At 42.6% G+C, this 19,890-nt stretch overlaps 1 protein-coding gene across 2 annotated transcripts; it reads left to right on the top strand.

Annotated features, from left to right (window-relative positions):
- The first annotated feature begins 10,574 nt into the window (after positions 1-10,574).
- LOC115167343 (secretory carrier-associated membrane protein 5) lies at positions 10,575-18,886 on the top strand. 2 transcript variants are annotated; one of them, XM_029721691.1, is made up of 7 exons: positions 10,575-10,791; positions 11,379-11,434; positions 11,625-11,750; positions 13,220-13,376; positions 13,667-13,768; positions 14,774-14,891; positions 15,088-18,886. In XM_029721691.1, exons 2-7 carry the CDS (start codon positions 11,428-11,430, stop codon positions 15,277-15,279), a joined length of 702 nt encoding a protein of 233 aa, XP_029577551.1. In that variant the 5' UTR covers positions 10,575-10,791; positions 11,379-11,427; the 3' UTR covers positions 15,280-18,886. The 2 variants fall into 2 exon arrangements, with proteins under 2 accessions (XP_029577551.1, XP_029577552.1); XM_029721692.1 differs by having other exon boundaries at positions 11,628-11,750; positions 15,088-15,279.
- Positions 18,887-19,890: the final 1,004 nt, after the last annotated feature.

Here is a 19,890-nt window from a genome sequence, read left to right as displayed (position 1 = left end):
CATGGGCGTTCTTAGAGTATTCTCCCTCCACACCAAGTCAGAACCGTAGGCCAAAAAAGGGGGCATATAAGCTGACAATGAATGCTCTTACAATATTCTATGATTATATTTCTCTAAAACAGTTATAGGCTACATGTGCACCACCAAGTCAGAACAGTAGGCGAAATTTAGAGGTGAAAATAGATCCAATTATTAGGGTGAGGCACATGGGCTACTAACATCTTACTACACAAAATACACTTAGTATTACTTTCTTAGCTAAAGAAGAATACATATATCTCTGGCATATTACATCACTTATGCAGCAGCATACAATACATTTTTGGACTCCCCATATTGTGCTGTGCTCACTTGAACAGGAAGGTGGCGCAGCGGTCCTTCGTGAGCACATTTTGTCATTAAACTTTGTTTTCGAAGTCTGGCATTCTATGGATTTATGGTGCTTTCAAGACAACTGAGCACTCTGAAAAAAACAAGGTTGAATCATGATGGCGTCAGTGATCTTCAGGTTGTAGGTCTAGAAAGAGGACAGAGTTCCCGACTTACAATTCCGAGTTGGATGACTGTTCAAAACTCACTGAAGTCAGATTTCCCAGTTCCGAGTTAACAGTTGTTTTGAGCACGACAGAAATCATGCTGGATTGACAGCATGGCAAACGTTGAATGTTTATTATTTTATATGTGGAAAAGAGACACTTAAACCCAGAATTGGGACCACACACCCACTCCACTGAATAGCAGGCTAGTGATTGCTCTGCAATGCTTGCAGTTAGCAACTGATTCCTTCCAAACCACTCATTGTTGAATTTGCGATTTCCAATTTGTTGTGTAATGTTTATGTCTAATGGCCGATGAGCACTTATACATTTTATTATAATTTCTCTTCATATGACAAAGATTAAAAAGGATTTTCATTAGATTGTCAACTTGATAATGATGATGACTGCTAGCTAATATTTTTAAAGTATGATGTTGACATGATCAGTCCAAACAAAGCTACTGTAGATGTAACATGATTTGACATCATATTTATCTATGGCCAATGACATTGAGCCTTCTTGGATGGGCACTTATAATGTAACTCTATGGCAGCACCCAAGGAGCTTGAATTTTCAGGCTCCACCCTTAGATTTGGCAGTGACAAAACACTGAGCCAATCACAGCGCTACTAGAGAACATTACCAACCCCTATGCTCCATATTTTCCGCTGGCTGCCCCACCACCACAGAATGCACTGAGCTAGGCTGCCCCACCTGCCCTGAATGACGGGTCGCCACTGGTGGTGTCCAAGTTTGGGTGCACCTGCCATGTTTTCAAGATGCACAGGTGGCACTCATAAAGCCTACAGCAAAACAAGATTTATCCCAGATAACTATTCATATCACACATCATTATGATAGCCAACATAATACATGCTCCCTAGTTGCTCCATGGTTTAGCCAGTACCCTTAAATCAGTTGAAAGGAAAGGTCATTTTTATCTCAATTCTCAGGGCATGCAGCCTCACCCTCTCCCCTATCCAGAGGGCTGAGAGAGAGAGGGAGAGAAGAGAGAGGGTGGTAGAGAAAGGGTAAAGATGAGGACCAGGGATTGAACATGTGCTCCTTCACTAGTGAAGGGGCTCTGACTGCATACCAATCACCCATCTAGTCGCCACCTGGCCTGCCCTGCCGTGCCCTGCACCATGTGTTAAGGGACCCGCCGTTGGTTTTCACATGAAAACACATAGCAGGAGCCAGCTGGACCCCAGCCGTCTGAGAGAGAGAGGAGACAATAACATGCTGTGGCATACCCAGCAGCCCCATGTGCCGTTTCCGCTCTGCAGCCAGAGGAATAGTATAGTCTACAGGAGAAGATGGGTTGGAGAAATGTGGCTGAGGGATTAGTGCCTGCACAGACACTTTGCATTGCAGCCCCTTGTTTCCAGGGATCTGACGGGTCTATCTGAGTCCATCCTGTTATTGTGGTGAATAGGTAAGAAGAACTCCCATCTCCTGTTCAATGCCTCGCCAATGTACAATGCACTCTGTCTATGCCTGGTGTTGAAATTAGTCCCGTGTGATTGGATTATGGCCACATTCAGAGAGATTGGTGATTTGGGCCAGGTGGGATGAATTTCAATACCATGTGCGGACACAAATCCTGTGATTGTGTTGTTATTTGGATAATTTGTTATTGGATTAGAAACGTTCCTTTTGAGTGTAATACCAGATGTGGTTGGGGCTTGAGTGCTTGTGGTCTGACAACGCTTTCTCTCCTTTCACCAGCCGTCATAAAATACTGAGTGCATTGGTTACTTCAATACAGGAACAGCTGTCCGTAAGAGGTAGTACAGTATATAGTATGACCCCTGCAATTAAAACTCTATCACTATGCAAAGTGTAGTAGGCTGCATTCTGAAAGTGATTACTTACCCAAGAGAAATATGTTCCTACTTTAACCAAAACATAAATGAATGAAGCCTTTATAAACCATTTATAAGCTATATGATGCTTATGAAGACTTTAGAAATGCCTTTTAAAGATGTTTGCTAAAAGTCTGATCTCAAACAGTATTGAGAAAGAAAAAGAGACAGAGCGGACAACTTCTATGTGTGTGACATGTAACATGGCAGGAGCAGAGGGTGCAATGTTGCAGTTTTAAAGCAAGTCTGCTGCAGTTCTACACAGTCTGCCATGGGGCGGAGAGATGATTTTGCAATTTTATAAAAGGTTTCATGCAATTCTATTCATTTCACAATGGGGCGTAGAAGCAAAATGAGCAGTTCTACAGCTAATTTCCTGCAATTCTACACATTTTGCCATAGGGTGAAGAGAAATGTTTGCAGTTTTTAATATGATATCTGAGTAAGAGTGTCACGGGCGTCGTATGAATTGGACCAAAACGCAGCGGGAATGTGTATGCTCATTTTCTCCTTTATTTGAAGAAATGAAACAAAAAAACACACGAACAAAAAAGAACAACGAAAAACAGTCCTGTCAGGCACACAGCTAAACAAGAAACAACTACCCACAAAAACCCCCATGAAAAACACCCCTATTAAATAGGACCTTCAATTAGAGGCAACGAGGAACAGATGCCTCCAATTGAAGGCCAAAACAATAAACTAGACATAGAAATAGAAAAACTAGAAAATAGAACATAGAAATACAAAACATAGAACACTACCCAAAAACCCCGACAACACAAAACAAACACACCCCTGCCACGTCCTGACCAAACTACAATAACAAATAACCCCTTATACTGGTCAGGACGTGACAAAGAGTGACTAACAAGATCAATGGGGGCCCCCAGGTTGGTAATTCGACCATGATTACTTCAAGTTTAGATATCTGGGTAAACTAATTTTCCAATCTAAAAAATGTTAACTGACATTGGTGACTGTCAGTGACTGACAAAAAAAGTGAAAAACTGCTGATGCACAAATTTGTTTTGAAATTGCTCCTTATGCATTCTACTATTCCAATAAGTTGAGACCACGACCAAGTAATTATCTTTTTAAATGATTATTTGTAAATCATTTTTGATCCGCAGGGCCTACAAAAGGGGGGCCGCAGGCCGCCAGTTGCCCATCCCTGCACTACATAAATGTTAGTTTGCCCATGGTAGAAACAAAGTCGCAGTGCTCCAGACATGCATGTTTACAAAGTGATGAGACTTGATTTGTCCTACTAGTGCCACAGAGCTAGTTAACAACAGAAGAGATGTGGTCCTGAGCAACTCTACTCTGATCTTAATTCACTCTATTCCCCCCAAACAACAAACTGACAGAACCTGCCAGAACAACAACAAGAGTACCCCATCTGTGATTTGTTAACACTACAGAAACAAGCCTCGTAATAAACCATGTTCAGATGGAAAGCATTTTGAGATCTGTGGCGTTGTGATTCTACACTGGTCTCTCTCATTACCACATCAAAGGTTATTTTTGTCAAAGGATAATACAATACAGATATAGGATCTTAATTTGAGCCGGTTTGCTACAGCAAGAAAATAATCCCGCAACAACAGGAAATTTGAATTATTATGTGGATTATAATCAATGGACATTTTGTAGGGGTTGATACATTTTTTGTAAGGTAAAATCAAGTCTGAAATTTCAAAGTGGAAATTACAAACTTCAGACGCCTTTTTTAAACTAAAATACACTACAGGTTTTAAATGGCTGGAAAGTCAACAGGGTGATCAAATTAAGATCCTACATCTGCTCCAGGAACTATGGGCTGCTATTTTTACTCTGGGCCTCCTTTCTCTTCACAACGAAAACAAGTCAGAGAGAGCGAGCCAGGAGAGCTAAAGATAGGGCAAGCTTATTACAGACAAATTATTTACACACTTTGAGGTTCCACTTAATGAGGCCAATTAGGATAGTAAAGTTGTCAGGCTTCAGTGAACAGGGAAGGCAGTTTTTATTTTGGCAATGAACCCAATGTTTGTGTTTTTCCTGTGTGTGAACAAATCAGATTTTTCCTTCTTCTCCTAGGGCCTTTTAAAATGTAATTGGTTGTGTGTGGGACTTCACATCTTGGACAATGGATGGCAGTAGCAGACAGGATTACCACACTCAGAGGAGAGGCCCAAACCCTGTCCTGTCTCGCTGTATACTTTTAATGGTTGCCAAAAAGGCCATGCAAATTAGTTGAGATAAGCATCCATTTTCTTCTCAAGCCTCCCCTCCCAGCCACCTGTACGGTCCCATATCTCTACTGGCCTCTATCTCCGGCTGTGGTTCCTGCCCTGGCCTTTGTGCTCTGTAGAGGTCACAGTGTTCTTGAAGTGCCGATGTGTTTGTATTTTGGTGGTGCTGACTGCAGTAGCCTCCACAGTGGCTGAGTTTCATCCCCCCCAAGGTCAGGTCTATCTGTCTGACAGGCAGCAGCAGGGCTGCTCTACAATAAGGAGAGGAGAAGACACAGACAGAACACTGCCCTCTGGTGGAAAAGCTGAGGGGATGTTACATCAGACAAACATACCATGAGTTATGTCAACAAAGAACATGCTACAGGGGACGAGAAAAGACCAAAATAAGTATCTTATGTGCTTCTTTTTTCGTTTACACGTCAGATGATGCAATTAGTGTGCAATTCAAACAACAAAAGTGGTTTGGGTGAAATGAATAGCTTTTTACTACCTCTTTTTCTTCTCAGAACAGCCATTCAACCAACACTAGTGGAATCATTTGGGGAGCAAACTGTGCACTATGCAGAAGTTCATGGTCCATGTTTGCATATGTAAAGTAGGTGAGTGTGTGTGATTGGCCGGCTTGGTGTTATCCCACCCCGTTCCGCTGGAGGGGTGCCGAGTGCATGCTTGGCGAGGAGGAAGGGTCTCCATAGAAACCAAGACTTAGGGTGACTGGGCAAATGGTTTACTTTAGTAGTACAATACCACCAGGGTCTCACTGGCAGCATGCCCAACCCTGGAGCACTGAGGGGGGGACAGGGTGGGAGGAGGACATTCATATTCAGAGTTTAACAAGGCAAACGTACTTACCTCACACACACACACACACACACGCACGCACGCACGCACGCACGCACGCACGCACGCACGCACGCACGCACGCACGCACGCACGCACGCACACACACACACACACACACACACACACACACACACACACACACACACACACACACACTACTATTCAATGAGGTACCAGGGTGTGCGTGTTTGTTCATGATGTAATGCCTCCCTCTTTTCATTATTCGGAGCACATCCTGGGTTATGATCTCATGGGCAAAGGCACAAAAGCCCAGCCTTCTGCCCACTCCTACCAATCTGCCTACAGAGGGAGAGGTGAGGGGTGAAGAGAGGGAGGGAGGGAGGGAGCAGAGAAGGGAGGAGAGAAAACATGAACTCTGTCCTCTATCTTCTTTTCTGGGCCGCGGAACATACAGTCGGCACAGTCCCCCCCCCCCTTTTCTGTTCTCTCTCTCACTTTCTCTCTCCACTAGTAGCACCATTCACCATCTCATCATCAAGTCCTCATTTCATACAGTATGTGCCCTCTGTCTAGGGGAAGATATATCAAGTAATCAACCAGACAAAGAAAAGGCTCATTGTGCCTCATCAATGCAGTGTTGGCCAAGCTGATGAGGCAAAGCTGACTTTCCCATCCTAATCTCCTCTGCTGAGAGGGGCAAAGAGAGGGGAAGCCAGGGAGGAGGAGTGGAGGGGAACAGGGTGGGCAGAATCCCTCTGAACACAGGCTAAAACAAATATTCTGTGAAGGAAGCGGTTTGTATCCTAATTAGCTTAAAAGTAGATTTAAAATCTCAGTAAAAGGCTGTGTGGCTCGGTCCTGCTCTGGGAAAGAAAGCTTGGTCCTGCTCTGGGAAGGAAAGCTCGGTCCTGCTCTGGGAAAGAAAGCTTGGTCCTGCTCTGGGAAGGAAAGCTTGGTCCTGCTCTGGGAAAGAAAGCTTGGTCCTGCTCTGGGAAAGAAAGCTTGGACCTGCTCTGCTAACATGTCGTCGTCTCAAGTGTCCCATCAATGGGGGCCTTGTTTGCTGTCGGAGAGAGAGCCCCCACCACCAGCCAACTCTTATCTGTGTTTTGGCTTTCTATTGAAGGTGCATGTTATTAGAGATGGTTTTAATAAGCACTGTTGAGACTGGACCTGCCGCTGGTGAATATTCATGGAGTACAGAGAGAGGGTCAGATAGGAAGGAGTAAGGACGGGGGAGATGGGGAGAGGGGGGTTGGAGGGAAGGAGGGGGAGTGAAAAGTGGAAGAGTTGCAGGAGTCTTAAGACGGGAAGCAGGGAGCTCCTGAAAGCCTGTTCAGAACATTTCAAAGACGTTCATATTTCCATCTGTGAGTCTCTGATGTAGATTATGTGTAGCATGGAATATGTTCATGCTACACGTACGTAAAGAGAATGGAGCTGATATCTGTACATTCTTTACTGTCAGGGAGGCAAGAAGAATCTCTCCCAGAGATGTGCTGACCCCTAGTTGGCCCCTGTTACATCTGAAAAGCTTCAGAGCCATTCCAACATAGAGATCTTATAAACTGGAAACAGACATTTCCTCTGGCTGGGAAGATTTGGGGGAATGATTCAAATGACATCCCCCATTTGGGACTATACACTCTTATAAAAAAGGGCTCCAAAAGGGTTATTTGGCTGTCCCCATAGGAGAACCCTTTTTGGTTCCAGGTAGAACCATTTGCGGTTTCATGTAGAACCCTCTGTGGAAAGGGTTCCCCTATGGGGACAGCTGAAGAACCCTTTTAGGTTTAGATAGCACCCTTTTTTTCTATGAGTGTAGTAGCTCATCTCAATTATGGTTACATTTCCAAATACTATGTGGCTTTTCTAAATATGGCCTGTTTATTCTCAACGCTCCAAAGCGAATCCATCCACTGTGTTAGTTGGTGATGGACAGATACTGTCAGAGTGAAAAGAATGCTTCAGAAAAAGATGAACATTACAGAGGGAAAAACCCTGTTTCATGAAGGCCGACTATTCCAGAGAGGAGAGAAATGTATTGATCATTTAGTCGTCTACTGCAGATCAATAGGAGGCTGAGGGGCCAGGGTTTTTAGGGGGAGGTTTGTGATGGCCAGCGTTGCCTCTCTCTCTCGCAGGACACTCTCCAACATCTCATCCCTGTGTCTAGTGAGGACAAGTGGACAGATGCCTACCTGCAGCCCTGTGGACAGGCAGACAGGGGCCTTTGAATACTAATTGGCTTGTTTATTCATTTTCCAGAGCTCTCTCTCTCTCTCTGAAACTGTAAGTTTGTCATGGGCTAAATTGTATAGTATGTGATGTGTGTCATGCGTTTTGAGAAGAGGAGACTAGACAATGACTGTAATGTGTCTCCTTGGGCAAGCAGATGCCAACCGTGCTATTTTTAAGGATTTCATCACCAAGAATTATTGCCATTACTTCTCAATGTGACACGTCAGGAAGATGAAATAGTCCTTGTGGTTTTATAATATGAGTATTTTCAGCTTTTTTGTTGTTGCCAGATGTGTCAACTGCCCTCAAAATACTTATCTGTGTCATTGGAGAGGGGAGGTGTGCTGCCAACCGGCCTTCTTGTAGAGAAAACAGTGTGCAGGCCAATCTTTCCTCTCCCTGAAGCTGTGTGTGTGTGTGTGTGTGTGTGTGTGTGTGTGTGTGTGTGTGTGTGTGTGTGTGTGTGTGTGTGTGTGTGAAGATAGAGACCACACTCTGAACAACAGGTACAAACCCACAGCTCTGAAAAAAAGGTGACTTACACAAACAGAGAAATAGGCACAGCAACTATACATGGGTTAACCACGACAAGCCAAAAGCCATTTTTTTGAAGCACTCCATCTAAAATAGCATAGGAAAATGAACAAACCCAGAGTCACCCAAGTAGCTTCAGCAGCAGCAGCAGTAGCAGTAGCATACTGACAGACCTCGCTCACGCGCATTCAGTTTGAGGAAAAGTGGATCACAGTGCCCCCTAAAGGTCATTGAACAGAAGTGCTACTGCAGGATTCCTGTGTTTTCCTTCTTTGTTGTGATGACTCCCACACCCTTCCTCTCAGCATGAGGCTCTTGGCATCCTCCAGTCTGTTGGTTTCAAAGCAAGGCCCCTGCCTGCCAACACAATAATCAGGTTACTACAGGGCTTTAGTTATGCAGAATAAAAGCCAAGTAGTGGAAATCAAATTACAATTTAACACCTTATCATGCAGTGCACTGCAAGGTTAAGCTCCTTAGCCTGTTGATACAGGAATCACCAGATGTCCATACATGCTGCTGTACGAGCACTTTCAAATAATGACCATGCAAGTTTTACCTGGATTCATGTTAGAATGGACTCAGGATTTAACCTACAGGAAAGCACAGTAAACTTACAATGCAAACAAGGTATCCTCTCTAGATGCTCTGTAGGGACTTGACTCTCTCTCATGCTGTGTCTGGGACAGGCAGAGCCCAGTCAGCCCAGGGATCTAGATATACCTGTACTTTTCTTTACTTTGTATCACTAATATCCCGGCCAGCCATACGTCAGGTCTAACCTTAGCTTATGTCACCAGCTCTGATGAACACAGACTCATTGTCCCTGTCTCACCGGGTAACCTTCAGCCCCCATCATCCAGCCAGCCACCATAATGAAATACACAGGGCCATATGAGTTTAGAGCCACTGGTGGAAATGATTGGCCTTACAGAGAGCAGCTAACTGACTGATTGCCTCTGTCCTTACATGAACTGAACTTCAGCAGCAAGGCTAGGCTATACTGTCTTGTCTGTTTGATAATTCAATGTTGTTCTTCTTTTTTTCATCTCTGTGAAAATGTAAGTGGCTGGAAGAATCCTGATAAGGTTTTAGAAGAGAGACATTTCCAGGTGGGCAAACATGAGGGGTTTATCTTAGTGATGGAAAAGATTAGAAGCAAATATAATGACTCATACACTATAAATATTATTATATGTCGAAGAATATTTTTTTTAAAATCACACATTTTGTGGTAGATTTCTTAAATTGTGTCCCTAGACTTGATTTGATTTTTAGTAAGGATCTCTTTTAGCCCAAGGGCTAGTGTCCCAGGAGTCCAAGACTCAAGTATGTATTCATCACATGCAAATATGTGCATATTTTAACTTTGTGAAAGATATTGTAATCACTGATTGGGCACAATATATGTATGAATTATTAATGTTGTGGATATGAGTAATTGAACATAGGGACAATTGGGTCTGTAGTTGAAAAGGGCTGGAAAGGCTCTATGGTCAATACTTCCAATTTGTCATGCTAAGCTATTTGAGGACAATGAAGGAAGGGCTATGCCAGACAGTGAATTTTGGGTATGCCAGTCATTATTGTTGGAATAGATGTGTAGAATGTTTAACCAGTATTGCACATAGAGGTTGAGGTTTACTGTAAACAAGAGAAGCACAGTGAAAAGATCTGCATGCTAAATTCATCCATCATAAATCATTAAAACATAAATGTCATATTACTCTGTAAGATGAGGAACATTCATAGGATGAGTATGTCAAGGGGATAGATAGATGATACTGTAACTCCCATCAGTAAAGCAGTGCTGAACTGAACCCCCTAGCTGGCAAACCAGAAACAAACCAATATCAACACTGCCATTTGCTGGCTAACATCCCCTCCTGTTTTGTACATTATTGATAGAAGACATGAATAAACGGTAAACACTGTTAGTCCTGTCCATAAACCCCATGACCCCTATCAAACAGTATAAATGAGACCCCTGACAGACCGTAATTGCTGACCATAATTTCTGCATATGAATATCAAACATTAAGTGAAAGATTTTATGCCACAAAAAAAAAAACATATTACTAGATAATTATTGAATAATAATCCTGTATTTGATTAATTTCATAAACGTTCATTTGGTGATCATTATGAGTGAAATTATCGAAGCGCGCCAGTAACACCAGAGTAGGTCACAGATTACTTCGCTTTCTCTGTAGACAGCGGGCTATTAACTTCAGCACCGTGGAGAGCAGCCGCCATGGAACGAGGGAGAGCCAGATAGCTATTGGATAATAATATTAAGACGCAGATATCGCGAGTGGAGAGCAGTGTGCCTATTGGTCAGGACTGACGGGACAGTGGATTTACTGACACTGATAGGACAGCTACGGCATTGGAGATACATTACTTCCACGACCTCGTATAAAAAAGTGAAATAACAGTGATTTATTCTACTTTATCTCTTCATTATCAAGCTTTGTCATTCCTCATATTCGATGAGGTGGAACTGATAGCATGCAGCCGAGGGACAAAACATTGTAAATAGCAACAGTGCGCTCAGGACAGGAGGAGGTAAGCAGATTATGTTTCCAATGGAAGTCCGTAATGCCTTTAGAGTCAGTTGATCCCTATCAGGATAGCACTAACTTCAAAGATAGCGGGTTGACTTGAAGCGAGTACCGGTAGTATATGGGTCTATTCAGCGAATTCAAACCAAAACACCACGAATGTTAGGCTATGAAGACTCTGGCTGCTTTATTGAGTCTCCACTTTTACTCGCGCACCGGAAGGATCCCAGTTCTTAAACCCTGAAAAGCCACCATTGATCCGATGCCACCAACACGCCCCTGTGTGTGTGTGTCCGCAAATCTCTTCAGTCGAATGTGACAAGTGACAACGTTGAGATTACAGATCTTGAAAACACTACATTGGATAAAAGCATAGCTACAGCATGTCACAAGTGGTGTCACACATAAGCTGCACACTGGCATAATTGATCCATCTCTTTCTGTCAATAGTCTTTGTTCAATTATTGTGTTCGGGCCTACTAATATAACGTGCAAATACATTTCACCTGTGAGTGCGAAATCTGATGTTTAGTGTTTTTACTGAGTTTTAGAATGACTGCATTTACAAAGCTACACTTTCTTTATTTGTAGGTTCAAAAGATTGAGGACCAAAACAATCTGAACAACAAAACCAACAGTGATGGCTGGTAAGGATTTGCATGAATTGAAATTGACACACAGTATGCATATGTTTTGGTACATAATCATGGTGTTCTATGAAAGTCATTTACTGTCTTGTTTGGCTAGTCTCTGATCAACCAATCATACAAACACTAGTATCTAGCCTAACATGACACACCTGCCAATGCCACTAATGTATGATTGCCATTTCTCCAGCAGAGAATAACTTCCCTCCAATACCAGGGTTCATCCCCCTGCAGCCATGTTTCTACCAGGACTTTGATGAGGAGATCCCTGAACAGCATCGCACCATGTGCAAGAGACTCTACCACCTGTGGATCTGTGAGTGCCCACTGCCCACTACCCACAGCCCATACTAGAACAACTCTAGTCAGCCACTCTGTCATAGAGTCCACATATTTAGGGGTTATGATCTCTTATTGCACTGTTATACTTCTTTCAGACTACTGAGCTGAGCCAAGACAGCCTAGCCAAGCTCATCAACCATAGTTGCTGGAACTGTGCTGGAAAGGAACGTGTAAAAGGATAATAAGTGTGCCAGGACAGTACGGTTCAGGAAGCCACAATAGTGTGAAACAAGTTTCCCCTCTGTGCAGAGTTTCTGTGTAGCCCTCTCTCCAGTGTAGCCTACTGTTTAGATTAGATCATTGTGGTGAACACATGGGAGCTGACAGTTAACCTCTCCCATGCCACATGGGTTGTCTTCATCCACCACAGCTACAAAGAATGACGGAGGGTCTTCTGCTGTAACTAGATATGTGTAGGTCAGCGGTGGTCGCTGCCGATTAAGATGAGGGAAGACCATTTTTTTTTATGAGCATGGACTAAATCAATTATTTAGTGACGTGACTATATTTGTGTATAATTTTATCTAAAAAGGATAACTTTTTTACTGTTTCACTATTGACATTTTTCTGAAATTCACCGAGGAGGATGGTCCTCCCCTTTCTGCTCTGCGGAGCCTCCACTGGTGTGTCTCTCATCCAGGCCGGTGGGAGATTATGCATACGCTGCCTCATCTTATCATCTAATGACTTCTATTTTATTCTCTCTGCAGATCCCCCCCATTAAGTGATAAACATGTAAACAGGTATTCTGTACCTCTGTGTTTGCACTTATACACCAATAACAGTGTTGATGGAATAATCTGTTATATCCTTTCTGTCATGCCTTTTGTGTGTTGTGCTTGCTCTGCATGTTTGATGTTTCTATGAGTTTATGTTTCCATGATTTCAGTCATTCTAAAATGTATTTTAATCCATTTAGCTAATCTCATTGAATAGTCACCCTTGTTACATTAGATGTATTGGTCAAGAATAGACACAAACTCAAAAGTAACCAATTAAAATACTTCTAGCCTTCACTTCGTTTCTTTGCCCGAGATGAAAAAAGACTAATCACTTAATGGGTCTATTATTATAGCTCTGGTTGAGTTTGTAGTTCGGATGAAGGGATTTCTCTTCCCTTTGTGGACCAGTAATTGAAGCTGATTGGCTGCCTGTGGCAGTTCTGTGGAGCAGGCTGGAACTGAGCCCCTAGCTCACGCAACGCTTTAATTACAACCAATTCCATCTTAAGAGGAGTAGATTTGCTAGATTACTGAGACTTAGAGCAAAACAGAGAAGGGAAATAAAATATGGACACCTGCAGAAAGGGCACTCAAGGAACCGGAGTGGACAGAAAGTGATCATTCATCTGAGAGCTGGTTCCCCGACTGGTGTTATATTATACTTTTGCATTGTTCTACTGGTGTGTATAACAGTGTGTTCTCCTGGTGGTGTGTTTTACAGTGCATACAATCACCCTGGCTGTGAATCTGGTGGGCTGCTTTGTGTGGATGCTGGGTGGAGGGGGTGTGACAAATTTTGGCATGGCTATCATATGGTTGATTCTCTTCACCCCCTGCTCCTATGTGTGTTGGTTCAGACCCATCTACAAGGCCTTCAAGTAAGTGGATTTCAGACACACCCATGAGCTCTCCAACTACCACTAGATCGTTTTAAGCTATAACTAGGGCCCATAGTTTTTCTTGATCAGGCTATGTGGTCAGGAAACCCCCCCCCCCCCCAGTCTTACTATGACACCATTGTGCTTGATCATAGTGATATACCGTCAGTCAAGGGAAATCAGTTACCGCCAAGCAAAATGTTGAAAAGGGATTTACTTATTAACAAGTACCACACTGTATAATGTGTTGTGTGTCCGTGTACATACAATTCCTTTTGTTGTTCTCCTAGGACGGACAGCTCGTTCAACTTCATGGCGTTCTTCTTTGTGTTCATGGCCCAGGTGGGCATCAGTATTATCCAGTGCATAGGGATCCCAGGCTGGGGAAACTGGTAAACTGGTTACACATTCAAATCACCTTCAATAATAAGCCTATTATAAATGATTATACACATGTATAAATGCTTAAACATTTTCCATAAAGTATTATAAATGAAAGTTATTGTGTAACCGACAAACTCTCTTTAGCCAAAACATGTATGTCTTTAAAACAACAGCAGTATAACCTCCTACATTACCACACCCTGTCATATCATTAACAATGCAATAGATGACAGTCAGGAAGTAGCCTCACTCAGGACATATATGACTTCATTCTGTCAATAGAGTTTAAGGCTGTTAAGGGCTAAATGTCACCTGGCTTCACTTTGATTAGCAGATATAATTGTAATGGCAGCTTCCATAAAGTGTATACATGTCAACATTCAGAAATGGATGGTTTTATATGTGGGACACAATTTTTTTTTAAGGCTGAGCCAAGATATTAGCCTACTACATAAAGTGATCATGCTCTTTCCACGACATTGACTGATCAGGTGAATACAGGTGCGAGCTATGATCCGTTGTTGATGTGACTTGTTAAATCCACTTCAATCAGTGTAGATGAAGGGGAGGAGAAGGATTTTTAAAGAAGGATTTGAAAGTCGAGACAGTTGAGACATTGATTGTGTGCCATTAAGAGGGTGAATGGGCAAGACAAAATATTTAAGTGCCTTTGAACGGGGTATGGTAGTATGTGCCAAGCGCACCGGTTTGTGCTAAGAACTGCAACGCTGCTGGGTTTTTCACGCTCAACAGTTTCCTGTGTGCATCAAGAATTGTTCACCACTCAAAGGACATCCAGCCAACTTGACACAACTGTGGGAAGCATCAACATGGGCCAGTATCCCTGTGGAACGCATTCGACACCTTGTAGAGTCCATGCCCCGACGAAATTGAGGATGTTCTGAGGTCAAAAGGGGGGTGAAACTCAATATTAGGAAGGTGTTCCTAATGTTTGATATACTCAGAATACAGGGGCAAATGGTAAGTGTCTTCTTCTTCTCTACATTTCTCAGCGGCTGGCTGGCGACCATCTCTTTCTTCAGCTACAACCTTTGGATCGCCTTGCTGATGCTCATCCCCACCCTCTTTTTCACTGCCACGGCAACGCTGTCCTTCATCGCCCTCACCAAGGCAAGTCTGTATAATTTGTGTTATGTCACAACCATGGGACACGTAGAGCATGAAGATGTGCATGGTGATCTTTATGTCGCTCACTCAAGCCCATTGTGCCGGCTGCATAGGGCAGCAACAAAGGTCTCAATTGCTCTCTGTCATCTTTATGTGCAGCCTGACATTTTACTGTCGTCCCACTACTCCCTCTCTCCAGGTCCATAACTTCTACCGTGGCAGCGGGGGAAGCATAGGCAAGGCTCAGGAGGAGTGGACCACAGGGGCCTGGAAGAACCCCCACATCCAGCAGGCAGCGCAGCAGGCAGCTATGGGAGCCGCCACGGGGGCCATGATGCCGGATCAGCAGTACTCCAGCAACACCCCACAGTACAATGACAACCAGATGTAGGGGATAAAGTGGAGGGAGGGACACATGTCAAAACATGAGCAGGAGTTAGGTATCTGTTTATCCCATCCCCAAAAATGTGTCTTCATCACAGCAGCTCTTTCTATGGCCATGGGTCTTCAACCTTTTTTTGCCCCGGGATCCCCTCCCAGGCAAACCGGCAACCCGGCAATCATACTTTAGCAATTTTTTTTCTTCTCACATGTCGTCTTAGCATCAAGTGAATGATAATGGCAAGGAGAAGTAATCAACATTTTTTTTTTAAATTATAGATTTGGTAGATCGTTTTTCATTATTTTAATTGGGAAAGGAAGTGTAAACTCTAACATAGTCTATTAGCTAGAAAGGTAACGCCCACATTTTTTTTTAGCTAAAAGCAGCTGTTTAAACAAAGGTTACCCATATGTTTGCAAAAATGTATGTCTATGTCAAGAAAGCTTACCAGCAGCCAGCGCCTACAGTATGTCAGATACTTCAGTGTCAGCTGGTTATTGGCTCCAGTGAGTGTAATTTGCTCAATATTAGGAGTTAAGAAACAATGTTGACATCATTAGAAAGAAGATATTCTCCTCTTTCTGCTGTAATCATTGATTCTGTTGTTGCTAGCGATATACCCCTGCTATAGGGCACTACACTACCACACTATACCAGCTGACTCTGAACACCCATAACGTAAAGACATTTCATGTTCTCAGCATCTCCACTGAATTACAGTATCCGGTTTCTACTGTGTGATGTCATATTTCTGCTTCTGCGGCTTTGTTTTGACGTGTCACATCAAAGATGTGTCCCTATCTTATATCACTGTGTTAGCAGGGCCCTGTGGCCACATGCACACAGCACCAACTCTGCTTGTCAGAGCTCATTCTGATCACCCACTATCCTCTCCTCAATGCTCTTCGGGGGGGGGGTGATGGTTTTTGGTAGCCTCCTCCTGCTCATGACTTGTAAAGTCCTGCTCATGATACAATATTTCAATTATATATTTGTTTGTTTTATACACTAAGTTACTGGACTCTAGGTTTTGTCGTGAATAAATGTATTCTTACATGGAAGAGAGCCATGTAAGACTGTGTTTGAGTGCAGTACCTTTTTTTATCTACAGAAATTTCAAAGCGTATAAAATATTTTTATCACAGAAAGTAGCACAGAGATAACTTTAATATTTTACCAGACGTGTTTATGTACTGTAGGAGATAGCTTATTTGGGGTATAAATATGTATTTTAAAAATGTATTCTTCATTAAGTGAATGCCAGCTGATTGAACAAAAAGGGCTCTCCTCTAAGCCATCAGGGTGCTTTGTGATTCTCAGGTAAAGCAAAGCTATAAACACTGGACACATACTGTGAACCTTTTCCCTTTATGTCCATGTGTATGTTTTTGATAGCTTATATAATATGTATTTAAAATGAAACCATAGTCCTGTTGGCTCAGGGATATTAGTTTTATTTGATTCATTCTGTAACTTGAAAATGGTATTACTGTGAGCTAAAGAAGGCCAGTATGTACTGTAGTTACAGTACATGGAGATGTGTAGAAGTGCGCTCTTTTCTCTTATTTATCATTTATTTTAACCCTTTAAACTTGATATTAGAGCAGCACTCAACTACTGAATGTGTGAACGTCCTCAAAATGTTAGTATCCCACATTTTACTGCAGACATCTGAATTTCAATACAATTGAAAGAAGCAATAACTTCTGTTTTGATCCTATTCGTAGTATGCGCTACCTTTGATTTAATACTGAGGAGGTAGCGAGATTTGGAACTCCACTTCCTTTGAGTTTGGCCTGGACGTTGGCGTTGGTGTTGGTGTCCCTGGGGCTCACTGTCTACGTTGATATCTTTCATCAGGCTAGCTCAGAGGCTGTTTTAAATGTAGAGCTAACTGTGTGCTCCCAGCTCCCGGGCCTGAGCCAGTTGCATTGTCATTATCCAAAGTCATGGAAATGGGACTTTCTTCTTATAGTCTGAGAAGTAATGAATGCATACCAAAACACGGAACTCTTTTTAGGGGACTATTGTACAATATGTCTTTAGAGCAAGGATTTCCAAGCCTGTTCCTGGAGAGCGCTACCGTCCTGTAGGTTTTCGCTCCGGTCCTAACCTAGCGCACCTGATTCTAATAATTAGCTGGTTGATCATCTGAATCAGGTAAATTACAACTGCGGTTGGAAGGAAAACCTACGGGAGGGTATCTCCAGGAACAGGGTTGGAGAGCCCAGCTTTAGATAGACGTGACATCTAATGTAAATGAATCAATTTCAGCTTAATTGCTAGGATTTCACTTTTGTTTTTCGTTATGTAATTGTTTTGTATTGAATGTCTGCATGTCTTATAGGGTGCTCTTTTTAAAACGTGTTCTTAATGTCTTGTCTGTGGTAGACAATGTTAGACAGCAATGTTGTATTGTATGTCTTGTTGTATGGTTGTTTGACCACAGAGGGGCGCCAATGGTTCCTTTTATTTGTTTGAGAGAAAATCCCTGATATACAAGCTGCCTGCGCTCAGTCGTCTGTCTATTCATACAGTAGACTTTAAGTCTATAGCTTAGTCACTATTCAGTCAACAGCTCAATGGTTCCTCCTGTTCCCAGGTAGTAGCTACATGTGACCAGGAAGGAAGGGAGAGATAGAGCCTTACATCTAAGTGGGCTCCAGTCAGCCTCAGCCTGGCTCATTCTGCCCTCCTGCCACCTCTCTCTCACAGGACAGATGGCTGAGCAGGCGGTCCCTGTGAACACATTACAGTGTGCTCTATGCTGTAGGGGAAAGAGAGACGTTTATGGAGCAATATGGGTGCCACTTTCTCTGGGGTAGTAGGGGTTTGAAATTGACCTACATGGGCTCGTGTTGAGGGAAGGAGAGAGAGAGAGAGCAGTGGAAAAACAGTGTTCCCCAGTTGGTCATTAGTTCATGTTCTAGCTAGATCACTAACCTGGCCTAATCTATATATAACAAGGCCTCTTAACCCCTCAAGTAGCTGTATTCAACATTATTACAGTATGCACATTTAGAGAAATCCCCCAAACCTATACTTCTTTTCTCTCCTACATCTAAAAGGAATCAGCTATGTACTCGGTGTAGGAACTGTGGTGTAAACTATGCAGATAACCCTTGACTATGGAAGGGATGTGTTTGCAAGTACAGTTGTTTGGGCTTCAATTAGCCTGCAGCTGTTGTAAAGATGTGTAGAGCACTGTTAGCTTGAACTGTGATATAATCAGTATTCAATTAGCTCCATCTCTGCAGTAATCAAGCAGAAGCATTGACCAAAGTGTTCCCCTGGTACACATTCATGTGCAACCACCACAGCTCATACCAGCAGATGCTGTTGCTACTTTGTCATGTCCATGTCATTAAATGTGTGGGAGATCATTGTACCAGTGGGATTTCCTCCTTATGCTGATCATGTGAGATTACGTGGTCATCTCGGAGAGGCAACGCGACAGTATTCTGAAGCACAGTTAGAAGGGGACTTTTATTCTAAAGTGCAAATGTTTTAGACTTAATTGTTACGTACATTTAAAAAATACAATTTGTCTCGTCATTTTATGTTTTGATTTCCCTTACGGACATTAAACAAACTCTATTCCATTTTACACCATGAATGTATATTTTCTAGTCTTTGTGTGTCTTGACTGTGTGTTGTTGGGAAGTGGAGCCATGGTATGAATGTTAGTTGGACTGTCTGTTAGTTGCTGTCACTGTAATAGCTCTCCAGTCCCATGCTGATTTTGGAACCAGGCAGTTAAATATGCGTTATGAAGGTGTTGCATAATTTCAGCCAGTAGTTTTGAAAGTAGTGCTCCCGAGCCAAAACGGGTCCCCGAAAATTGTGCGGTATTGTGTACAACGTCATCCATTTCATATGATATGTGACACCCCTCCCCCACAATCCGTATGATATGTTACGAATTCCAATCTGTACAATATGTTAAGTGCTTAAAGGGGAATCTGCATTTGCTATCAATTTGTTGACTTGAATTAATGAATTATTTATATGTACCCATTAAATCATGAAGAATATAACTTAGAAATGCCTCATGAGCATAGTTCAGCTGTCGGTACGACCCAAGATATATACTCGTTTAACTCCAATGTTTGTTAAGGAAGTAAATGTAAACAAACACGATATAGACGAAAAACATGGTGAAAACTATAATTTTTATATAATGGATGGTCAGTGTTAGCTCTGGTTAAATTTCTCCAGCCCCATCCCTCAGTTTTTAACCGAAACAGGGAGCGGGGACATCACTTTGCTATTGATTAAACTGGTGATTGCCGCTTTAAGATCTCGTTCAAATCTCTAACTTGCTGTCTGGAAGTTATTCATGTCACTTGTTGACCCACCGTCTCTGTGCAGATCGTTAATCTACGGTCACTAAAGCATCTCCAATGTATGGCACCTATTTGTTGCAATTGCCTTGTCTTCGTTTTAATCAAAAAGTTGCATTTTATAGTTAAAATGGGATGTTGAAATACTTTCCAAAACATTAAACAACACATTTTTTCTCTATCTAGTGAGAAAACCTAGGTTGAGCCTGTGCATCCAGGTGGCAGTGACCAGAGACGGCCTATAGGTGGCAGTGTTGATCCGGTGTGAGTGAGTGGT

The sequence above is a fragment of the Salmo trutta genome, chromosome 29, assembly GCF_901001165.1.
Source record: "Salmo trutta chromosome 29, fSalTru1.1, whole genome shotgun sequence".
Classification (NCBI taxonomy): Eukaryota; Metazoa; Chordata; class Actinopteri; order Salmoniformes; family Salmonidae; genus Salmo; species Salmo trutta.
Note: the sequence above shows the minus strand (reverse complement) of the source record. Positions and strands in the feature narration are given on the sequence as shown.